The following is a 23,026-nucleotide window of genomic DNA, read 5'->3' on the forward strand; positions in this document are numbered from 1 at the left end:
ACACGTAGATTGGCACAAGGCGCCCCCTGAAGAACTGAGGTCAATTCACAGCCCATGGCCATTCCACACCTGGGGAATTGACATCTTGGGACCCTTCCCCTTGGCAGTGACGCAGATGAAGTTCCTGGTCATCGCCATTGAGTATTTCACAAAGTGGGTAGAGGCAGAGCCGGTCGCACAGGTCACCGCGCACAAGGTTCAACAGTTCGTGTGGAAGAACATTGTGTGCCGTTTCGGAGTGCCCAAGCGTTTGGTTTCCGAAAATGGCACTCAGTTTACGAGTCATCAACTGAAGAACCTGTGTGAAGAGATGAAGATACAGCAGGTGTTTGACTCGGTGGAGCACCCACAAACGAATGGGCAAGTAGAGTCGGCCAACCGAGTACTCCTCAGAGGACTGAAGAGAAGGTTGGAGAAAGCCAAGGGGACGTGGGCAGAGGAGGTTCCCAGGATCGTGTGGGCCTATCACACCACTCCACAATCTAGCACCCATGAGACACCGTTCAACTTGGTCTATGGGTCAGACGCTATGATCCCTGTGGAGATACAAGAAAGCTCACCAAGGTTTCTGAACTTCGTTGCTGAAGAGTCCAATGAGGAGAGGAAGGTGAACCTAGACCTCTTGGACGAGGTGCGAGAAGAGGCTAGGGTCAGTGCCGAAGCTGTGAAAAGGAGGGTGGAGCGTAGGCACAACTCCAAGGTGAGGCCAAGGCAGTTTCAGGAAGGGAATCTGGTGATGAGAAAGGCACACCAGCACGAGATGGAGAATAAGCTGTCCCCCAAGTGGATTGGCCCGTTCAGAGTGGTGGAGACGTTGGAGAATGGTGCTTATCGGCTGGAGACTTTGGACGGGGGGGGGGGGGGGGGGGAGGATCCCCAGAATGTGGAACGCCACACGCTTGAAGTTCTATTTTAGTTAAAATTGTAAAGTAGTTGCGTTTTCGCGCTAAACAGTTTGAACAGTTCAGGGGGCACTCTTTTTCCCAAAAGAGGGGTTTTAATGAGGCCACCCAATAAAAAAAGAAGTTATCGGTATAAGAGTTTGCAAAGTTTTAAAGTTAAAATCCTCCCCGCCCCAGACGTGAGCGCAAGTAATCGGTTAGGCCTTCCTCGCCCCAGGCGCGAGCATGGCAACCGGTTTAAATTCCTCCTCACCCTAGGTGTGAGTGCAGGCAGCTAAGGTTCGAAAAGCCAGGGGTGCTAGTAAGCCTAAGAAGGGAAAGGAAGGATTTCGCTTTACCCAAGTGGCATAGCATCAATATTGGCGCAGTAGAACTCTTAGTCAAAACCCTTCTCACCCCAGGAGTGAGAAGGTTGAAGTACGACTCGATGTGTTAAGGGTCGATGACCTTGGGGCAGGCAAGAGGGGTTGCCGAGAAACGCTCTTCTCCCCAAAACAGGGCATCATCCTTGACCGATCGGTGTAGGAGTCCTCTACACACTTAGCGCTGGAACGACAAGCAATCTAGAGAGATATAAGGTGGAAGCAGAGGCGCGATGACTGATGAGTGGGTGGTTGTAGCATTCTGATCGGTTATCGGTGGTTAGAGTGTTGTTTAAGAAGTTTTAGACAAGTTATTGCGCGATAGGCCTAAGCAAGCAAAGCCACGCCAGATCAGTTGTCAAGTGCCGTTAGTTGTGATCGAAGTCAGAAGTAGAGAAGTCAAGTACAGTGAAGATTCGTGCCAAGTTCGAGCAAGTTAGCAGTTAATCGTGCATGACAAGAGATAAAAACTAAGAGATACACAGCAGAAGAAACATTAAGAGGAAAGTGGCATTTTATATATGCAATAAGAGTTTTTACATTCAAAGTTTATGTACAAAAAGGTATAAACAAAACAACGAATGATCAAGGGCGAACGATCTTGCCGTCCACCACTTCGAAGTTGATGGCGAATTGAGAGCAGTCAGCCTCTGGGAAGACACACTTAACTTGCTCAAGGGCCAAGTCAAATCCCTCAGCAAAGGTGTCAACAGCCTCTTCCCAGAGCTTGGTCTTCTCAGCCTCGAGCTCAGCCTTGTCGGTCTCGAGCACGACCTTCTCAGTGACAAGGGTGGCGATGGTGGACTCGGCTTCCTTAAGCTTGGACCCTTGATCATTGGCACGCCTCTCGTTCGCTGCGAGAGCCTCCGCCAGATTTGCGATCTGTTGGCGCAAGAAGGCATTCTCGGCTTCAAGCTGGATGACCCTACCTGTGGTGTCGACCAGCTCAGCGTCAAGAGCGGCGACGGCGTCCCCCATCAACATCTCCGTCTTGATGGTTTCTTGGACTTGCAGGGCGCGCCCTCTCTTGGCTTCCTCCACCATATCCCTCAGCATCTCGTTGGTGCTTTGCAGGGCCTCGTAGTCGCTTTGAAGCGACTCTTTCTGGTTGATCAGCTCGCTCATCTTTCCCTCCAGCTTCTCGATGCGGCGATGCTGGGTGGAGAATTCCAGAGAGAGCACCAGTTGGCGGGCCAGATGAAGGTCCACCTCGCTCCCGCTCCACTTGACCAACTCGCGGTTTTGAAGCAGTTGCCGGGTCAGCTGGATAACCCGGGTGAGCCCTTCAGTACTAGAACCCGAGGCACGATGGGAACTCTCACCACCACCCTCGGTCGTGGCGGCGGAGGCCTGAGGACGTGGTGAGCTTGAGGGGTGAGAGGTCCCCTCCGAACGAGCAGCCCCTCTCCTAGCAGTTGGAGATGGCAAGGTGAGGGGTTGGCTGGCTGGGGGCGGGGAAGGAAGGTGTGTTGGAGAAGGAAGAGGGGCTGGAGAAGGAGGGCGTGTAGGAGAAACCTGTGTTGGGGGGATTGGGGAGGCATCTCCCTCAGCGCCCTCTGCCCCCCTTCTTCTTCGTTGAACTAGAGGAGACCCCGAGCTCTCCTCCTCGACGGATACGACGGTGGTGGGAGCCTTCACCAACCGTTTCGTTTTCTTCTCACCCCTAGTCTCGGGGCCTTTAGCTGGCGCGACCAAGATGGGGGAGGCAGAGATAGGCTCGGAGGTGGCCTCAGTCCCCGAGGACGACCCGACAGCTCGTCGGCTCTTGGCTAGCGCGATTAGCTTCTGTCGTCGTTCTTTGTTGGAAGTCATATCTGCACCAGTTAAACATGGCAAAGGGTTAGTACACAAAGAGCCAAGAAAGCAAACAAGGTGCAAAAGAGTGAATCAAGCTAATCGGTTCAGTAGTAGCATGCAGAGAAGGGGTTAACATGTGCAAGTGTGGCCAGTTGAAGGGAAAGAGAGAGTGCAAACCAATGTATTTTTTAAGCATCTCCGCGTCGAACTCGTGCTTGATGAGGGTGGAGAAGCCGAACTTAGCGCCTAAGCTCGAGAGTAGGTCGCACAGCTCGCGCTCTTAAGGTGCCATAGCCTCCAAGCCTCGGGGTTTTTTGAACTCTACCTTGGGAACCCAGTAGAGTGGGAAGCCCTCAAGTAGAGTCGGGCTATGCTCGTTGGAGGTGATCATGTAGAACCTACCCTTCTAGTCCTTGAAGGATTGCTGGTATAGGCCCAAGATCACTCTCCCTGTCACGCCGTTCAGGCTCACCCATGACCTATCGCCTGGGTTCTTGGCCTCGAAGAAGTGGAGGAAGACGTCGGTTGAAGGAGGGTGTCCGAAGTGGTTGCAGAGAATCTTAAACGCTCGGATGAAGGCCCAAGCGTTTGGATGGAGTTGGCAGGGAGCCACGTTCAACTCGGTGAGGAGGTCTTTCTCAAAGAAGGTGAAGGGGAGGCGGAGGCGCAATCTCTTCAAGATGGCGGAGTAAATGAAGGTGAAGGGCACTCCATTGTTGGCCCTATCATCCACGCATATCGGCATGCCTCGAGGGGGGATGCACACGTTCAAGTGTGAGTCATCCTCCCTGTCAAGGGCGCAGGTGGGTTCGTCTGTATCGTTGCTCTGTAGGTATGTGAGATGGTCGTCAGGGAGTTGTGTAGACGTCTCGGCGAGCAGGTGGAGGGGAGCCCACTGGTACACCCGCGCATAGTTATGCTGGGGAGGCGCCGCTTGGGGGTGCGCACTCGTTGAGGGGGGCGCGCTCGTCGAAGGCGGTGGTGGTGCACTTGCGGAAGGCTGTGCACCAGAGGAGGAGGCGAGACACGCAGTGGTTTTTGTGCGAGCCATTGTCCAGTAGCTACAATGGAGAAAGAAAAATAGGAATGAGGGACCAATGAAAAACATGGTACAACGAAAAGCAAGAGGAAGGTGAGGAGAACGAAAATGCTATGGTTGAAGGGAATGGAAAAGCGAAAGCGACGAAGAAGAAGAAGCGAAAACACAGAAAAATGCAGACCCAGAAGAAACCCTAGCATAATGCAAGGAAAGGGAAAACAGCCCACAACGTATGCACAGTACAATTATTGGATGATGCAATCAGTAGAAGGTATTCAATATGCCAGAGATGAAGAAAAATGGGTACCTTTTGATGATCGCAAGTGATTTCTGAAAGCTTGAGGTTGGGGAAGACGAATCGCAGAGAGGGAGTTCGAGAGTTTCAGAGAAGAGCGTTGGAGAAGGTGATGGAATAGTGGAGGCGCGTAAGTTTTTGAATATAAGAAACGCAAACGACGTTTCATGCTAGCCGTTGATGCGTACACGTGTCGCAAGATTAAGGAAGGAAGGCGTAACGTCACTTAAAGCGCAGCACGTGATGTGGTACGTGACGTGGCATCACTTGCCACGTGGCCACTGAAGACGATCACTTAGCCTCTTCGCTGAAAACAAGTTTACAGCTCGAGGCTGGGGGGCTTGTGATCCGGTCGGTCATCGGAAGTCGGTGACGTCAGCAAAGGACTGCCACGTGGACCGTTCTTAGTGGAACACATGGGCCAGGGAAGCAGATGAGTCATTGAGAAAGTCACCCAGGATGGTGATCGGTGACCATGGGGCGGTGGTCAGAGAGGATGCCCGATCAACACCTAGATAAGCGCTTGGAAGCCGAAGGCGTGGCGCTATTGGGGACCGATCGGTCGTCTGGGTGACCGATGATCGATCGGGTTTTCGTGTTACGCGCAGTTAAGCTGGAAACGAAGGGTGATTCCCAGCGAGAGCGTTGCATACGAGCCTGGTATGGCAGAGTATCAGAGAAAGGAGAAGTTATGTGCTTTGTAGTGTCGTGCACGAGAGTGGCCTAAGAGAGCTAGTAAGCCAGTCGGTGATTGGTGTTCTCTTAACCCATAACGTGCATGGTGCAAAGCAGAGGTGATCGTTCACACAGTAGGTGATGCCTGGTGCGTGCGCTTAACCAAGCCGCACTTGGTACTCGCACTGAGGTTGCACGAGACACTTAGTGGAAGAAACACGCTAAGTTACTTCATACACGGATAACTTAGGCGCGCAACATAGTATATAAAAGGCATTCCGCGTTCATGCAAAGGGAGGCAAGATTCATTCTTGCAAGTTACTAGTTCACACACACGCAGAGTGCACACGAGTCTCGCAAAGATTCTTAGTTCTTTGATGGTTTTGTAAGACTGAATTGAGCGTCGGAGTGCAATCGGCCGCTAGAGGCGCCGTTTGGTGTGTTTCGCAGGTTTGCTTGGAATTCTTGTGGAGTGCTTGGAGCATTCTTGCACCTTTCACGGTTGAGGAGGTGGAAGATAGAGTTTGACGTGGCGAATCCTTCGACGTTCGAATCCCCTGCAAGATCAATGCAGAATGGTGTTGTACCGACCCGTTTTCGGGCGTTGACCAAAGTCAAACATACGATGGGACCTACCAAGGGGCTCCAAGGAGGAAAGTTAGTATTGACTGCCTTGGGCGTCGCCAGGCATGGGCATCGCCAGGTAAGGGCGTCGCCAGCTTTGGGCGTCGGCAGGTTTAGGCGTCGCCCACCTTGAAGGCGTGACCAATTGTCCTAAGAGCGTGCTTTGGCCCAGAGGGTGCCACCCCCAGATACCCATGGGTAGGGAAGACCGTGGAGGGCGCGACACAGTGAGAGGCCCCGGTACGGACGTGGAGGCCTCAGGCCTCGGTACCTCAGAACAGTAATAAAGAGAAGAGAAAGGTGGCTTCAAGGCCATATTTCCAGTACTAGCAGGGAGTGACCTGACTCGTGAAGTACCCATGCATGAGGTGTAGGGACGTGGCAATCCACGCCACCTTTGGAGAATTGCTGGGACAGACACGACCCGGGAGAGGGCCACGTCCCAGGGGTAATCCACGTGCATGGTGCGAGAGGAAGGTTGAGATACTCCCAGGGCGAGTGACTAGAGGCTGGGGCGCATCAGTTGGCACCCATGTAATCATCCCCCGCGCTGGATGCACTTCGAGGAGGGAAGACTTATGCGCTGGGATTTCCCTAAGTTGGGTTACAACGTCGTAAGGCCTTCCACGTGGAGTTGCGCTTAAGTCATAAGTGACACGTGGCAGTAGCACTGAAACCCAAGGTATATAAGCTTTTCTGAAAGCTTAGAAAGGTACGTTATGACATTTTACGCATTGCACACACTCGAATCATTTGCTAGCTTACACCTTGTATGCACGAGTGATTTGAGCACCAGAGAGAGAAGTTAGTTAGAAAACGGTTACGCACCTTCAGAACACCTGAGTCACAGTGTTCCGATACGGAGGTGCACGATGTTTACTACCTTACTGACTTGAGCGTCGGAGTGCAAACGACCGTGAGGGCGCCCTTTGTTCTCTCTATTTCAGGTACTCACGGCGGCGAAGGGTGGTGATCTGGAACAAAGACGAAGGAGTCCTTGATACGCGAGTCTTAGCTGCGCACGAAGATCGATCTGGTCAACCAGTAGGAACAGGTGCAAATGTCCAAATGGGTTTAGGCTAGCTTTTTATTTCATTTTTATGCTTGACATTGAATATTTTACTTAAAAATAACCACAACTCGAACCAACTTGTCTCAGATACAATATTGTAATAGAAAATTAATAAACACACTACTCAAACAACATACAATCCCTACATAAAATCAAATATTGACCATGTCACCATCACATTCAAATCATCTATACTAAGGTACTATCAAAACTTAATTAGCCTCTTTGATCAAGGTTATTAAGGCTTGTTTGATCAAGCTTAAGTTCCCAACTCCACTACTCTCACTGGGAAGGTAAACCTTTACATAGAAGAAATTGATAAATAATATGAATATAAACTTATGATCCTAGACTAACAGAGATTCATCTTTACTCTAGAAGGACCACATGCAAGATCCCTAACCTCATGCAAAACTTCCTAAAAGAAATTATTGGACAAGCTTATTTGTTCTTTACCAAGACTAAGGGGGACTCTGATCTATGAAAGAATGTACAATTTTTTCATAAATTTAGAGAGAAGGTAAGTATTTTTTTTAGAAAGATGGCGATTTAAAAAAAAATAAAGTTTGAATGGTTAACTTGTTCTATCGGTAAGCTTTATAATTAAATAATAAAATATTCACAATTCAACTTAGTTATCCCACTTCTCCTCTTAAACAATTTACTAGGTCCTTACAAACATTCATAAAAAAACTAAAATATATTAGTTAATTGCAAAAATAACCTATATAATTATATATATATATATATATATATAATCTTTAAAACAATATACACCCTTATATTGGTTTAAATTGAATATTTAAGTGTAAAATAGTAGAAATTCATATTTTTAGCTGAAATTCCACTTGCATATTAAAATAAGGACATGAGAAAGCAGATTTAATGGAAAATAACAACTTACTCAAAACAAATATTTGATAGACTAATTTTGTCATAAAAAATAATTAAATATCAACTAATTTAGAGACAAAAAATAATTAGTCATTATATGAATTAAGTTATATACTAATTTATAAACTAAAAATTTATTGGTGTATAAAGTAATTTTTATATTATTAATAAAAATTTATAAAATAGTTTATAAATATATATCTAATATTAACTATAATTTTATAAAATTTTATTAATAATATAAAAATTAATTTAAATACTAATAATTTTTAATTTATAAAATAGTATGAGTTAATATAATGATTAATTATTTTTTTATCTTTAAATTATTATTTTTTTCTGCCACCTTATACATCGTATTCACTTAAAAAAAATGAAAAAGAAACCTCTTTTAAAAACCTATTGTAACAACACTTGTTTTTTTTTTTAAAAACAAAACAAAACTTGTGTCCCTGTCACGACACCATTCTTTTTCTTGCATTTCTTTCTCTCTCCATCTCTCCCTTCTATCTTTTCTCTTAATTTCTCACTTCATACCTCATCTATTTTAGAATCTGATCGGACCACGTTGTACCTGAGGAGTTAAGGAACATTTTTACTCGATCAGATTTTCAAACAGAGTAAGTTCATTTTGCTCTAAAGTTTCTTTGTTCTCTATTTTTCCTTAGGATTTAGTAATCAATATTTGTGGGGTCAGTTGAGAAGTTTAATCCTCTCGACTTATTCTATTATATACTGAATTTTTGTTCTGTTTGGATAACTTGCATTAGGCCTGTAAATCTTGAAGCTTATCCAAACTGGGGGAAATAAATTTCTAGAAGTTGCTTGGAAAGCAAGCAATTAAGGTAAGGGAAGCTAAATTAATTTTTTTATAGCACCCTAGGATAGAAGATCTGAATGTGGAAGGGACGTGGTCCCAATATTGAATTTCTTTTGCAGGGGTGTTATTTGTTTATATATTGTGTGTTTTTTTATATATTATTTAAACTTTATAAATATTATATTTTGATAGTTTGAGAGTTAATATTGTTTTTGACGTTGGAAAAGTTCTAGAATGATATGAATTTTTTAATGTTATGTGATTGAATGATATGTATTATATACGAATGATGTAAATTGTATGAAATTGATGTCATACATTTGGGATAATGTATGAGTTGTTGTTTGATGGTACGTTAAGTATGAAAAGCCTATGTTTAACGGAGATCCTTTGGCTTCACTAAAGATCTAAGTCATGTAGACTAAGATATTAGGTGGTGAGAAGCTGAGAGGGAGTTCATACACACCGGGTCCCACTGTAGACACTTGGTATTGGATGATTGAACTTACCCTGATCCTTTCTATTGGACTCGCTGGTAATTTTTGGATCAGGTGTTAGTCTTTGGTAGGGACATACTTAATGAGTCTTCCGGAAAACGAAGTGGGATTGAAATGAAATCTAATGATTATGATTGAAAATAGATCCATGTGTGGTCTATATGAATGAGGGAATTGGTATTGAAATTTTACATGAAATCATTTAAAGAAATGTTTATAAATTATTAGTCTAAATTGGTTATATTTCCATGAATTATGTTATGGATTTTCTTTGCTCTAGCTTACCCTTGCTTTTCTTGTTGTGTTTGAACTGCGATGACTGTACTATGTACACGAGCAGATGACCATACAGGTGCAAGAGAGCCTTAGAGGTTTCAGAGTTTTATTTTGAGCTATGGATATGTAAATATTTGTATTTCTATAAATCCTAATCATGTATTAGGAATGTTTTGAAAAACTCCAAGTTTGTATAGAAACTAGTAGAACTTTTATTGTAATACTTATATGTAAATTATGGGGTGTTACATTTAATGGTATCAGAGCGGTTCATCCTTAGGATAACCTAAGGGTACCGGGTTTATTTTGTTTCTCCTGCGTGTAGATTTTTGTTTAAGTCTAGCCTCAAGACATAGTTAAAAGTTTCTAATAAGATGTTTGAGAAAGTTGTTTTTCTTGAAATCTTGTTTGTGTTCGAGTCAAGTTAATTGTTATGAATAAAGATGAAATTATTAAGAATGAAAAGAATCTTGATAGAGTGGTGAGGGTTCACACTCATGACTAGATCAAGATTATTTTGTATCTTAATTCTAAGTAGCTAAAGTACATTTTAGAGATATGTTTTGATTGGTTTTGTCTCTATTTTGTGTGATTATTTCTTTTAAGTTAAATTGTCTTAAAGATGTAGTTGGAAATTTTTAGTAATTTATAACCCAATTCTTTATGGGCTTAGTAGATGGCACGTAGACCACCTACTCCTACTCCACCAGTAGATATGCCCAACTTAGCTCGGGCAGTAGAGATGATTACAACAGCCTTGCAACAACAGAGTGCTACTATGGCACAATAGCATCAGGCCGCCCTTCATCAATTAGAAACTACTAGATTAGCAACTGAAGCATCTCACCTTCATCAACAACCCCATACCTTTAGTCTGGAGGATTTTTTGAGACACAATCCACTCAAGTTTAATGGGAAGGTAAATCCAGATGAAGCAGACCAGTGGGTGAGAGACATAGAAAGAATCTTTGAAGCTACTCAATGCCCTGAAGAGAGAAAGTTATCCTATGCCATTTATGTACTAACTGAAGAAGCTGAATTCTGGTGGATAGGCATGAAACAAATGATGGAAGACAGAGGAGAAGATGCCACTTGGGAGAACTTCAAAGTAAGATTCCTAGAGGAGTATTTTCCTGATAGTGTTAGATATGTAAAAGAAATTGAATTCATGCAACTGGAACAAGGAAATCTTTCAGTCACTGAATATGCTACTAGGTTCAAACACCTAGCTAGATTATACACCCAGACCATGACTGAGGCTTGGAGATGTAGAAAATTTGAGTTTGGGTTAAAGTAAGAGCTTAAAAAAGTGGTGATTCCTATGTCCATTAGAGATTTCCCTACTCTAGTGGAGAAAGCAAAAGTAGTGGAGAGTTTGAAAAATAGTAGCAGACTTGCTAAGACTCAAGTGGGAGGACCTTCTAGAAGCCCAAATATGAAGATAAAAAGAAGTCTTATTCCAAACCTCAATCCTTCAGGAGTGGAGGGCCTACTTCTCTATTGCTACCAAATGTCAAATGTTTTAGATGTGATGGGGAACACATAGTTAAATTTTGTCCTCTTCCAATGCCAAACGTTACATGTGATAGATGCCATAGATATGGTCATGCTACAAAGGATTGTCGTGCTAGACTTCCAGTCCCAAATTTACTAGAGTGCAACAGAATAATAATCACAGACCCAGAGCTACTGGTAGAGTTTTTGCCATTAGTGGAGCTAAAGCTTCGCAGTCCGATAGCCTTGTTAGAGGTATTTGTTCTATCCTTAGAACACAATTATTTGTATTGTTTGATTCTGGGGCAACCCATTCTTTTATATCTTTTGATTGTGCTAAGAAGCTTAAGTTGCCAGTCCGAGAATTAGAATTTGAGTTGGTGGTATCTACACCAACAAAAGGTATTATAGTAACTTCTTCCATGTGTACTGAGTGTCCAGTAATTATAGATGGGCAGAGATACAAGATCAACATGATTTGTATACCTCTAAAAGATTTGGAGGTTATTTTGGGAATGGATTGGTTGTCTGCTAATCATATCCTTATAGATTGTGGTCAGAAGAAGTCAATTTTCCCTGGATTAGAAGGAATGCGGGTTATCTCAGCTCATCAGTTTGAGAGAGAGATACAAGAAGGTGCAAAATGTTTTATGCTCTTGGCTTGTTCTATAGTTACTAATAAAGTACAAAAATATATGTTTGTAGTTCAGGAGTTTATGGATGTATTTCCTGATGAGATTCCTGGACTTCCACCTAAAAGAGAGATAGAGTTTGCAATAGACTTGATTTCTGGAGCAGGCCCTGTGTCAATTTCTCCATATCAGATGGCACCAATGGAGTTAGCGAAATTGAAGAAACAACTAGAAGAATTATTGGAGAAACAATTCATTTGACCTAGTGTTTCTCCATGGGGAGCTCCAGTGCTATTAGTGAAGAAGAAGGATGGTTCATCATGTCCATGCAAAGATTATAGACAATTAAACAAGTTAACAATCAAGAATAAATATCCTCTTCCTATAATTGATGACCTGATGGATCAATTGCATGGGGCAGTTGTCTTTTCTAAGATAGATTTGCACTCAGGTTATCACCAAATTTTAGTGAAAGCGGAAGATGTTCAGAAGACTGCTTTTAGATCAAGGTATGGTCACTATGAATTTCTGGTTATGCCATTTGGTGTAACCAATGCTCCAACTATCTTCATGGATTATATGCATCGGATATTCAGACCTTTTCTTGATAAGTTTGAGGTAGTGTTCATAGATGACATCTTAATCTATTCTTGTACAAGGGAAGAACATGCAGAACATCTTAGAACTGTCCTGAATATTTTGAGAGAAAAATAGTTATATGCTAAACTTTCAAAATGTGACTTCTGGATGTCAGAAATACAATTTTTAAGACATGTCATCTCTGCACAGGGAATATTAGTAGATCCTTTTAAAGTGGAGGTTGTACTTTAGTGGGAACGTCCTAAAACTGTTACAAAAATTAGAAGCTTTGTCGGGTTAGCAGAATATTACAGGAGATTTATAGAAGGTTTTTCTAAAATAGTGGCTTCTTTGACCCAATTGACTAGAAAGGATCATCCTTTTGCATGGACTGAACAATGTGAGAGAAGCTTTGAAGAGTTGAAAAGAAGGTTGACTAATGCTCCTGTATTGACAATCCCTGATACCAATCAGTCTTTTGAAGTTTTCTGTGATGCTTCCTATCAAGAATTGGGTTGTGTTCTAATGCAAAATAAGAAAGTTGTTGCTTACGCTTCTCGTCAGTTAAAGGTGCATGAAAGAAACTATCCAACTCATGATCTAGAATTGGCAACAGTTGTCTTTGCCTTAAAAATATGGAGACATTTTCTTTATGGAGTTAGTTTTGATGTGTTTAGTGATCACCAAAGCTTGAGGTATTTGTTTGATCAGAAGGAGCTTAATATGAGGCAGAGGAGGTGGATCGAATTTTTAAAGGACTATGATTTCCAGCTAATATACCATCCTGGGAAGGCAAATGTTGTTGCAGATGCGTTGAGTCATAAATCAATACAAATGTCGTCGCTTATGATTAGAGAGTTAGCATTGATTGAAGATTTCAGGAGTATGAATTTGGAGGTTTCCATGTCTTCAAATTGCATTAGTTGTAATACACTTGTTATAACTAATGAATTTCTGGAGAAGGTGAAGGAGAAGCAGTTGGAAGATTCAAAATTGAAGAACTTCATGGGCTTATTAAATACGGACAAAGCTAAAGACTTCTCTTTAGGAGTGGATGGTATTTTGAGATTCAAAAGTAGAATATGCATACCAGAGGATAATGAACTAAAGCAAACAGTGTTATCTGAAGGTCATAAAAGCAAACTCAGTTTACATCCAGGAATGACCAAGATGTATCAAGATCTCAAGAAGTCTTATTGGTGGCATGTCATGAAGAATGATGTAGCTAAGTTTGTAGCTGCTTGCTTGACTTGTCAGAAATCAAAGATTGAACATCAACGATTTGGAGGCATCTTAACTCAGTTAGACATTCCAGTGTGGAAGTGGGACAATATCTCAATGGATTTTGTTACCCACTTACCACGTACTTTGAGGAAGCATGACTCTGTTTGGGTCATAGTGGACAAGTTGACAAAGACGACACACTTCCTACCTATAGACTTGAGAATCTCTATGCGAAAGTTGGCCCAAATTTATATAGATGAAATAGTCAGATTGCATGGTGTACCCTCCAGCATAGTTTCAGATAGAGATCCCAGATTCACCTCCAGATTCTGGCAAACACTTCAAGAAGCTTTGGGAACTAAACTCAAACTTTGTTCAGCATATCATCCTCAGACTGATGGACAATCAGAGAGAACTATCCAGTCCTTAGAGGATTTTCTTAGGACTTGTGTGTTAGATCATTTGGGCAGTTGGGATGAAATTCTACCATTGGTAGAGTTCACTTACAATAATAGTTACCAAACTAGCATAGGAATGGCTCCTTTCAAGGCATTCTATGGAAGAAAGTGCAGGACACCTCTTTGCTGGTTTCAGGATGGTGAGAGTGTGTTAATTGGACCATAATTAATACAACAAACCAATGAGAAAGTAAAAATGATTCAGGAAAGATTGAAAACATCTCTCAACAGGCAAAAATATTATGCAGATCAAAGAAGAAGATCTTTAGAATTCTTTGCGGGTGAGCATGTCTTTTTTTGAGAGTTACACCGTTCACTGGTGTAGGAAGAACACTCAGATCAAGAAATTGACTCCTAAGTTCATAGGACCTTATCAAATTCTCTGGAGAATAGGCCATGTGGCTTATGAAATTGCTTTGCCTCCTCCTTTAGCTAACATTCCCAATATTTTCCATGTATCCCTGCAAAGAAAGTATGTACTTGATCCCAACCATATTCTAGAGTCTGATTCCATCCAAGTGAAAGAAAATCTGTCGTTTGAAGTGAAGCCAATAAGAATTTTAGATTCACAAGTGAAACAACTTCATGGAAGAAGTATTCCTATGGTGAAAGTATTGTGGGATCTCATCTCTAGAGATTCTACTTGGGAAATTGAAGAGGAGATACGAGCATCATACCCTAATCTCTTTCTTGGTAAGTTCATTTTCGAGTATTCCTATGTAACAACGCTTGTTTTTAAAAAAAACAAAACAGAACCTGTGCCCCTGTCATGACACCATTCTTTTTCTTCCATTTCTTTCTCTCTCCATCTCTCCCTTCTATCTTCTCTCTTAATTTCTCACTCCATACCTCATCTATTTTAGAATCTGATCGGACCACGTTGTAGCTGAGGAGTTAAGGAACATTTCTACGCGATCAGATTTTCAAACAAAGTAAGTTCATTTTTGCTCTAAAGTTCTTTTGTTCTCTATTTTTCCTTAGGATTTAGTCATCAATCTTGGTGGGGTCAGTTGAGAAGTTTAATCTTCTCAACTTATTCTATTATATACTGAATTTTTGTTCTGTTTGGATAACTTGCATTAAGCCCGTAAATCTTGAAGCTTATCCAGACTAAGTGAAATAAAATTCTAGAAGTTGTTTGGAAAGCAAGCAATTAAGGTAAGGAAAGCTAAATTAATTTTTTTTATAGCACCCTAGGATAGAAGATCTGAATGCGGAAGGGACGTGGTCCCAATATTGAATTTCTCTTGCAGGGGTGTTATTTGTTTATATATTATTTAAACTTTATAAATATTATATTTTGATAGTTTGAGAGTTAAATATTGTTTTTGATGTTGGAAAAGTTCTGGAATGATATGAATTTTTAAATGTTATGTGATTGAATGATATGTATTATATACAAATGATGTAAATTGTATGAAATTGATGTCATACATTTGGGATAATGTATGAGTTGTTGTTTGATGGTACGTTAAGTATGAAAAGCCTATGTTTAACGAAGATCCTCTGGCTTCACTATTGATCTAAGTCATGTAGACTACGATATTAGGTGGTGAGAAGCTGAGAGGAAGTTCATACACACCGGGTCCCACTGTAGACACTCGGTATTGGATGTTTGAACTTACCCTGATCCTTTCTATTGGATTCGCTGGTAATCTTTGGATCAGGTGTTAGTCTCTGGTAGGGGCATACTTAATGAGTCTTCCGGAAGACGAATTGGGATTGAAATGAAATCCAATGATTATGATTGAAAATAGATCCATGTGTGGTCTATATGAATGAGGGAATTGGTATTGAAATTTTACATGAAATCATTTAAAGAAATGTTTATAAATTATTAGTCTAAATTGGTTATATTTCCATGAATTATGTTATGGATTTTCTTTGCACTAGCTTACCCTTGCTTTTCTTGTTGTGTTTGAACTGCGATGACTGTACTATGTACACGAGCATATGACCATACAAGTGCAGGAGAGCCTTAGAGGTTTCAAAGTTTTATTTTGAGCTATGGATATGTAAATATTTGTATTTCTATAAATTCTAATCATGTATTAGGAATGTTTTGAAAAACTCCAAGTTTGTATAGAAACTGGTAGAACTTTTATTGTAATAATTATATGTAAATTATGGCGTGTTACCTATGGAGAAAGAAAATGGTTTCAAATTTAAAAAAGAAAAAAGAAAAAAGAAAAATAAAAAATATTTTATATTATATTTAACCTTTATAACTTAAAAATAATAACTATTCTTCTTTCTTTACCTTCAACTTTCACATTTATATACATCTATAAGATGTATAATTATACAAAAAATTGCATAAATAATTTAAATTCAATTTTTTCTTACCATTGAAAATTGCAAACCCTCTAATAATAAAAGAATGTATTTAGAATTAGATAAGTCAAATATTTACGGAATTAACTGGAAATCCCCCACAGTTAAAAATATAGACATAGGGTATATTGAATAAATCTATAAAAAAACAATAAAACAATATTTTAAACGTAGGCGGTGATTAGAATAATATTTTAAGGTTTTAGAAAATTTTCGGTTCTCCTCAATTATAACTCAAACTATTCATAGGTAACTTGGAGAACTCAATTGCGCATACGTAAAGAACTTTAAAAATTACGAAAATTTTACGGGATCTAAAAAACAGGTCTAAGTAATTTTATAAAGAAAAATGAAAGTTTCCAACCTTAATTAATATAAATAAATTATCAATGGTATTGTTTATCTATTTTAGAGGAAATAAGAAATATTTTTGAAAATAATTTTTATATCAGTTGTTGTTGTGATTGATACTTATTTTTACATTAGTCGTTGACGATATAAATATAAAAGGTTGACTTTTCTATTCACTTTAAATAGGGTTTATAAGTATAAAATGTGATTTTTATGACTATAAAAAGTCTATTTAACGCTATTGATTAGACCGTGGTCGGCACCCGACTTGAAACCCTAGGAAATTTTGTTTGCATTATCGTCCCCACACACTCTCAAACCTTTAATTCTTCTTCATTCAAGCTTGGAGGCTACGAGTTCAATGTGCAAAGACACCCTCAGTCTCTCTGTTTGTTGAAGAGTCGATGCCATAATAGAACAGAACCTAAGCCACTGATTTTCACGAAAGTAATTGAATTATAACTTTCAAAGTATTCACATTTCGTGTTCCAAATGTAGAACAAGTGAAGCCCTAGCTTGATACTGTAATACAGTGATGTTATGTCTTGATTTTGGTATCTTGAAAGTTTGCAATATGTCAAATTGATGTTGATGTCGACCCTCTAAAAGGCTCCGCGTGACTTATATATAATTCACAAGTTAGATTTAGAAAACACTTATCTAAATAAAAATAAATTCTTTTAGCCTAGTTTGATGCACATATAGGTCAAGCCAAGTTAACCCACCCGTAAGGAACTAACTCATTTATTATTTTATATTAATTGAGTGTTATCTTTTAGGTAAACAAATGTTGAAGTAATTGAAGTGTTTAATTATCTTGGAAGTGACCAGCTAGTAATTTCTGATGTTTTAATTAAGACTCCTAATTTCATACATTATAAGAAAAATATAAAAAAATATAAAAAAATTAGTTGACCATTTAGAAACTAAAAAAAAAATTTGGTTTCTAAATTAGTTTTTATTATATTGTTAAATGGTTTTTAAATTGGTATCTAGTTAGCTACCAAGGTTTTAACTACCAATTATTTAGATACTAACCCAAAAATTATGATTAAATAAGAAAATCATTAATGTTTTAGCTACCAATTATTTAGTTAGGTACTAATGTTTTAGCTACTAACTTTAGAATGTAAAATAGTTGGTAACTAAAACCTAGTAGCTAATTAGATACAAAGTTATATATTATTTTATAAATTTTAATAATAATAAAAATTAATTTAGATACCAATAATTTTTTAGTCCCCAAAATAATATCAAATTTAATCAATATTTTTTTTATTAACAATGAATAAATAAAATTTAAATGAGATATTTTCCATGTCCCAACCTTTATAAATTAATGGTCCATGACCAACCTACTCTTTTACAATCACTATTTAAGATCAACCTACACTACTTATAGGCAGAAAAATCATCTTAAAAAACCTTTTACCATTCTAGAATTGATTTTTATTTAGTGATTTTTTTTGTGAATTTTAAAATATATATTAATTTGTCAAATTTTGTTGAAGTTAACTAATAAGATGAAAGTGAACTAGGTTGAAACACTCATTTTGACAGTTCCGTTAGTATGTTATGGTTCTAAATTGAAGCTGTTTATGAAATTAACTTGCTCTTGACTGCATTTTGATGTTACAAAGAGTTACCTAACTATTGTCCAAGTTATATGTGACCAAAGTGTGAATTCAAGTGTCTATAACATGTTTTGTGCGGAATTTCTCAGCAGAATTATGCATACCAGTTCAGCAGGTTGTAATTCAATTTTAATATGTTTTAAATAAGCTAAAAGTGATTTAAACAATGTATTGTGGTTCACACACGATCCCGCCAAAGTTCGATAAGCATTGGAGCCAAAATGGGTGAGTTATGTGACATGTAACGGACCACGTGAATATAGTGTTGCGGGTTGGCTGTTCGGTATTTTGTACCAACACTTGTTGCTCTTTTTATGTTTTAAATCATGCCACACAAGTTCCAAATGTATGCCATGTCACTTATTAGGAGCAAATTTGGATGGATTTGGAAGAAAATTTAGAACCAAGAGAACATGTTTAACGCTGCTTTCTTTCTCACAACATAACATTTTTAAAGTCCATTTTAGGATTTGATTCATGATAGGAATACAATACAATAGGAGGATAAAATATAAGACTAGAATATAAATATAATAGAATAAAAATACGATAAGGATTAGTCTTTGTATCTTTATAGACTGTGGGGCCTACATAGTTGACGGAGATCAAGTAGAAGAGGATTTCATTAATGGAGGAAGCCTAAAAGAAATTAAATAAAGAGAGGACCAAGCCTAAAAGAAGACTACAAGCATTCAAGAATGGGCTCCAATTAATATCTCTCTTTGTAATTTCTTTTGTATAAATTTGTAAAACATATAGGAGTAGTGTTTAGGAAGGTGCTAAGAGGGAAACCAAAAAGACACCTCTTTTGTAAAGTACCTTAGGCGTTAGTTTTTAGGAAAGGGCTAGAAGAAGTGACTTTTCCTTCTCTTGCTCATTTAGGCGCCAATTTAGGAATAGACTAGAAGGTTGACTCTTCAATGTTCCTTCCCTTGTACTCTTGGTCGGTCATATGTCTCTATATAAAGGCATGATAGGCACCTTCAATAATAAGAACTGATTTTTGAGAGTAAAGAACCTCTACCAAATTGGTGAGTGAGTGAGATAGACTTGTGTCTTCTTCTCTTCTAGTCTTATCTTGAGTGAATTCTTGGGCTCTCAAGTGGCGACAACAACACTCATCTTGAAGCCAACCATCCTTCAAGTAGCGTGCACAATTCCAAGAGCTCCAACCACATAAGTTTCCTTGTCCTTTTCATCTTCTTCTTCCATTTCCATTCCAAAACAAACTCTAAAACATGTGTTTGTTGTTTCTTGTTGATTCAATCGGTAAAACTTGTTTAGTTTGTATTTATGTTCAGTAGTTTGTCTTAGTTTATTGTTCTTATGGTTTTAATTGTGTTTCTTGTAGTTTCAATCGGTGCATTTGTGTTCTTCTTTGTTTCATTAGATTCATATGTCCGAAAATGGGTTTCTATGTGAGTTTGGCTTGGTTCTTGTGTTTTGGTGAGTTCTTGAATGATTAAGAACATTGATCTAATTCTTAAAAAGTGCCTAATCATATTCCAACTCTTATTGAATCCATAACATGTTCATATCATATCCATATCATGTTCTTGGGTTCATATCAATAGTACATGTGACTGGACATAGAATTGTTGACATGTTGGTGATCTCCTGATTACTTCAAGTCTCCTTCTTCAAATGTTGATGCTAGGTTGGTCGGGGGTTATCTGTAAAAGGTACTCCAATGCTCGAGTAAGTGTTATGGTTTAAAACTGTATTATAGTAAAATGGTAAAAACGTACCTTACTCCTGTACAGAGGGCTCTATTTATAGTTTTGGGTTTATTATCCTTGACCTTGATGGGCCGAACATCAGTTATTAACCGACCCATAATGATCCCTTAATACCAGGAACATGTATCTTTTAGTTAATCAATTTTATATGTTATATTGGAGATATTCCCCGTATATTTCGTGATGCAAATTGACCCATTCAACACTATCATAACTGTTGTTGTTTGTTTATTTATTGTGCCCCTTTATGTGCTATTTGACTCGAGCAGTCGGTCACTGAGACTGAGACTGGCCCGACCAGTACCGATCAATACACTTGCCTCTTAGGCTCAAAGAAATGAATTTCTAAAGAGTAAAAAATAATCGTTGGAGTTCCCGAGGTGAGATAGGACAGCTAGACGTATTAATGCGTTGCAGAGAAGTAACATTTACTTTTTCAAAGACTGCCATTTTGGTGAGCACCGTTCCATCATAAATATCTAAAAGTTGAGATTAAGTGTCGTTTCATATTTCGAATGATGCGAACCATTGGATGGATATGGATCTAACTGCTCCGAACGAATGACAAAAAAACCTCTCTCTTCTTTGATTTCCTATAAATAGGCAACCTGTGAACGAAGTAGGGTTTACGCTTTCTTTGTTGTTATAGAGTTTACGCCATGTGCTCTGAATGTCGAGTCTTTCAACTCACTTTCACTACTTTCGCTCTTCGTACGTTACTCAGGTTAGTCATGTCTTCTACCACCAACTCCTCGAATAATGTTGTAAATATTGAGTCTTTTGATGTCACCCGCACTGCATTTGGTGTAGTGCAAGAGACGTGAGTGTCTCGGACGACTCTCAATCAGATAGTCCGAGTTACGAGTGGGTTGATCCACATGTCTTGGATATCCTTACTTGTTTCAGGGATTCCAATAATTTAGATAAATCTTTATCTAAAGTAGTTTGCTTACAATCCAATTCACCCTCGGACCCACTGATGACCGATATTTGTGGTTACACCAATCGAGTTTGTCATGGTTGGGAAAATGCGCCCCACAAGTTCTTTTTTGTTTATAATACCTTTTCTTTATTTACATATTACCCTTCCCTTCGACGAATTCACCATGGGGGTCCTTCGACTCCTTAATGTGGCGTCGACCTAGCTGCATCCCAATTTGTGGGCAGCTCTTCAGGCCTTCAGAATTATTTGTGACATTTTCAAAATACTACCTCCGTCTCAATCATTTCTATTCTACTATAACTCCCGATCGAGCACTCATGTGAGTTGACTGTCTTTGTCAAGCCGACCGAGGAGCGTTCAGTTTGCAACATACACTGCCTCATATAAATTTTTTAAAGAAAAATACTTCAAGATTTTTGTGGAGCCGGGAAGTCAAGATTATTTTTATGATTCTGAAGGGCGGACCAAGTTTCCTTTTCATTGGACCCCTAATCTTTCAAGACTTGTTACCTGGCCGAGGTCGTCGATGACCCCTCGGGATAAAGAAGTCCTTGTTGTTTTCAACTAGCTCCCAAATAAGTTACCTACTCAGGAGTTGATACAGTTGTACGAGTCATCCAAGAGGTAGACAAATTTTATTGGTATGTGGACTTCTTATATACTTGATTGTAGTCATTATGTTGATGGTGTTTAATTCGTTTGTGTTTGCACCTATCATGAATCGAGTGAACTTGACCCTTGGGGACTACATGGCCCAATTACAACACCAAGCGGCAAATAGAAAAATCAGTACCTTTAAGGCGATCGGGAAGGGAAACCCGGTTGTTCCAATTGATAGAGTGCCTCCAGAGGTCACCGCCCCCCTCTTGTGATTCGAAAGCGGGGTCGGCTTACTAAGACATTGTAGCAAAATGTGAAAGCAGGTTCATCCTCACGACAACCATCCATGCTCAACTCTCATCTGCAAGTGGCGCCAGGTGTCCAAATTTCACTATCGCCCGAAGATGAGAGTGTTTTAGCAGTTGTCCCCACAAGTAACTTAATTTCAGAGTTGATGGAACTGCAGAGTTGGTCGTTGCTGGTTAACCGAACTCTTGGGGAAGAGATAGAAAGGACCACAACCGTGGTGGTGACCAAAATAAAAATCGAGCTGGCAGAGTCAACAAGCTCATCAAAAACAACTTTGGAGGCAATGAGGACATTGGAAGAAAAAATACGAAAAGTCAGTCTTGAAGCTAAGGAGGCCAAAAGGGCATTAAGGGCCGAGCTAGAGGCGGAAAGGGTTGGGCGCACAAAAGAATTTGCCGAGCGCACGAAGGAAAATGCTGGGGCCGAAGAGAGGGAGAAAGCACTATCCGTCGAGGTGGAGAAGTGCCAGTAATTTATGCTACGCATAAGTGAGGACAACTTCCATCAATGTCTTCATTAAGCGGCCTTATTCCACGACATACCGATCGAAGATACTCGAGATGACATCGAAAAGGATGTCGTGGAAGGGAAGTTAGTTCCGACCGGCAAAGGAGTTGATGAGGTGATGAAGGATGCCGAGGGCTAAGGAGAAAATGTTGTCGCCCCCCAAATGAGCCGAAGCCATCTTTTGAAGAACATTTTAATCCTTTGTAAAAATGATCTTGGGCCCAGGATGTGGGCATAGAATAATATTTGTCTTTATATTTCTGAATTTACATGTTTTAATGACCAATACCTTTTGATTTTAATTGCTTTTCTATTTTGAACACATTGATATATTTTGAGAATGTCGACAACATCTTTGAGCTGCGTACGCTTCTATTCATCTGGATGACAGAGTACTTATATAAACGTATTTTATATAAAATACTTAGTAATGACTGACCGAGCTGGGTACATAGAATAAGATAATTTTGTATCTTAATAATCTGTATGTTAATATTCTGACCAACTGAGCGGTGGAGTGTGATTAAACTTGAACGATTACTTTCTAATTAAAAAGTAAACTTGAGCAAATATGAAATAGAGACTTCCCCTTTATTCCTATCACGCGAAGTAAGAATAAGTTTTTATGGTCTAGGGTTTATCCCTGATAAACTGATGAGTGTTAGTTAAGATTATTTTATTTCAACTGCTCTAAGTGTTATTTATTTTATTTCGATGTCAAAAACCCTCATTAGGGATAAAACAACTGAGCGAGGAAAGAGTACACTATTTTTTTGAATTTTCATCAACTATAATAAAATTTAAGATGCGTGGCAGTTCTTGGTACATTTCTTCTTGATAAAAATTCTAAATAATAAGCACCCCCAGCCGCTGTGTTTGCAATGCGAAATGGTCCTTCCCAATTGCTTGAAAACTTACCATTGTCTTTCCGGGTGTCACTGCGCATTCGCCAGACCAAGTCTCCCTTTT

At 39.5% G+C, this 23,026-nt stretch overlaps 1 protein-coding gene across 1 annotated transcript; it reads right to left on the reverse strand.

The window, feature by feature from the left end:
• Positions 1 to 1,849: 1,849 nt before the first annotated feature.
• On the reverse strand, positions 1,850 to 3,076 carry LOC137838552 (uncharacterized). The gene has a single exon (XM_068647799.1). It carries the CDS (start codon positions 3,074 to 3,076, stop codon positions 1,850 to 1,852), a length of 1,227 nt encoding a protein of 408 aa, XP_068503900.1.
• Between the last annotated feature and the right edge of the window lie 19,950 nt (positions 3,077 to 23,026).

The sequence above is a fragment of the Phaseolus vulgaris genome, chromosome 4 (genome assembly GCF_000499845.2).
Source record: "Phaseolus vulgaris cultivar G19833 chromosome 4, P. vulgaris v2.0, whole genome shotgun sequence".
NCBI lineage: Eukaryota > Viridiplantae > Streptophyta > Magnoliopsida > Fabales > Fabaceae > Phaseolus > Phaseolus vulgaris.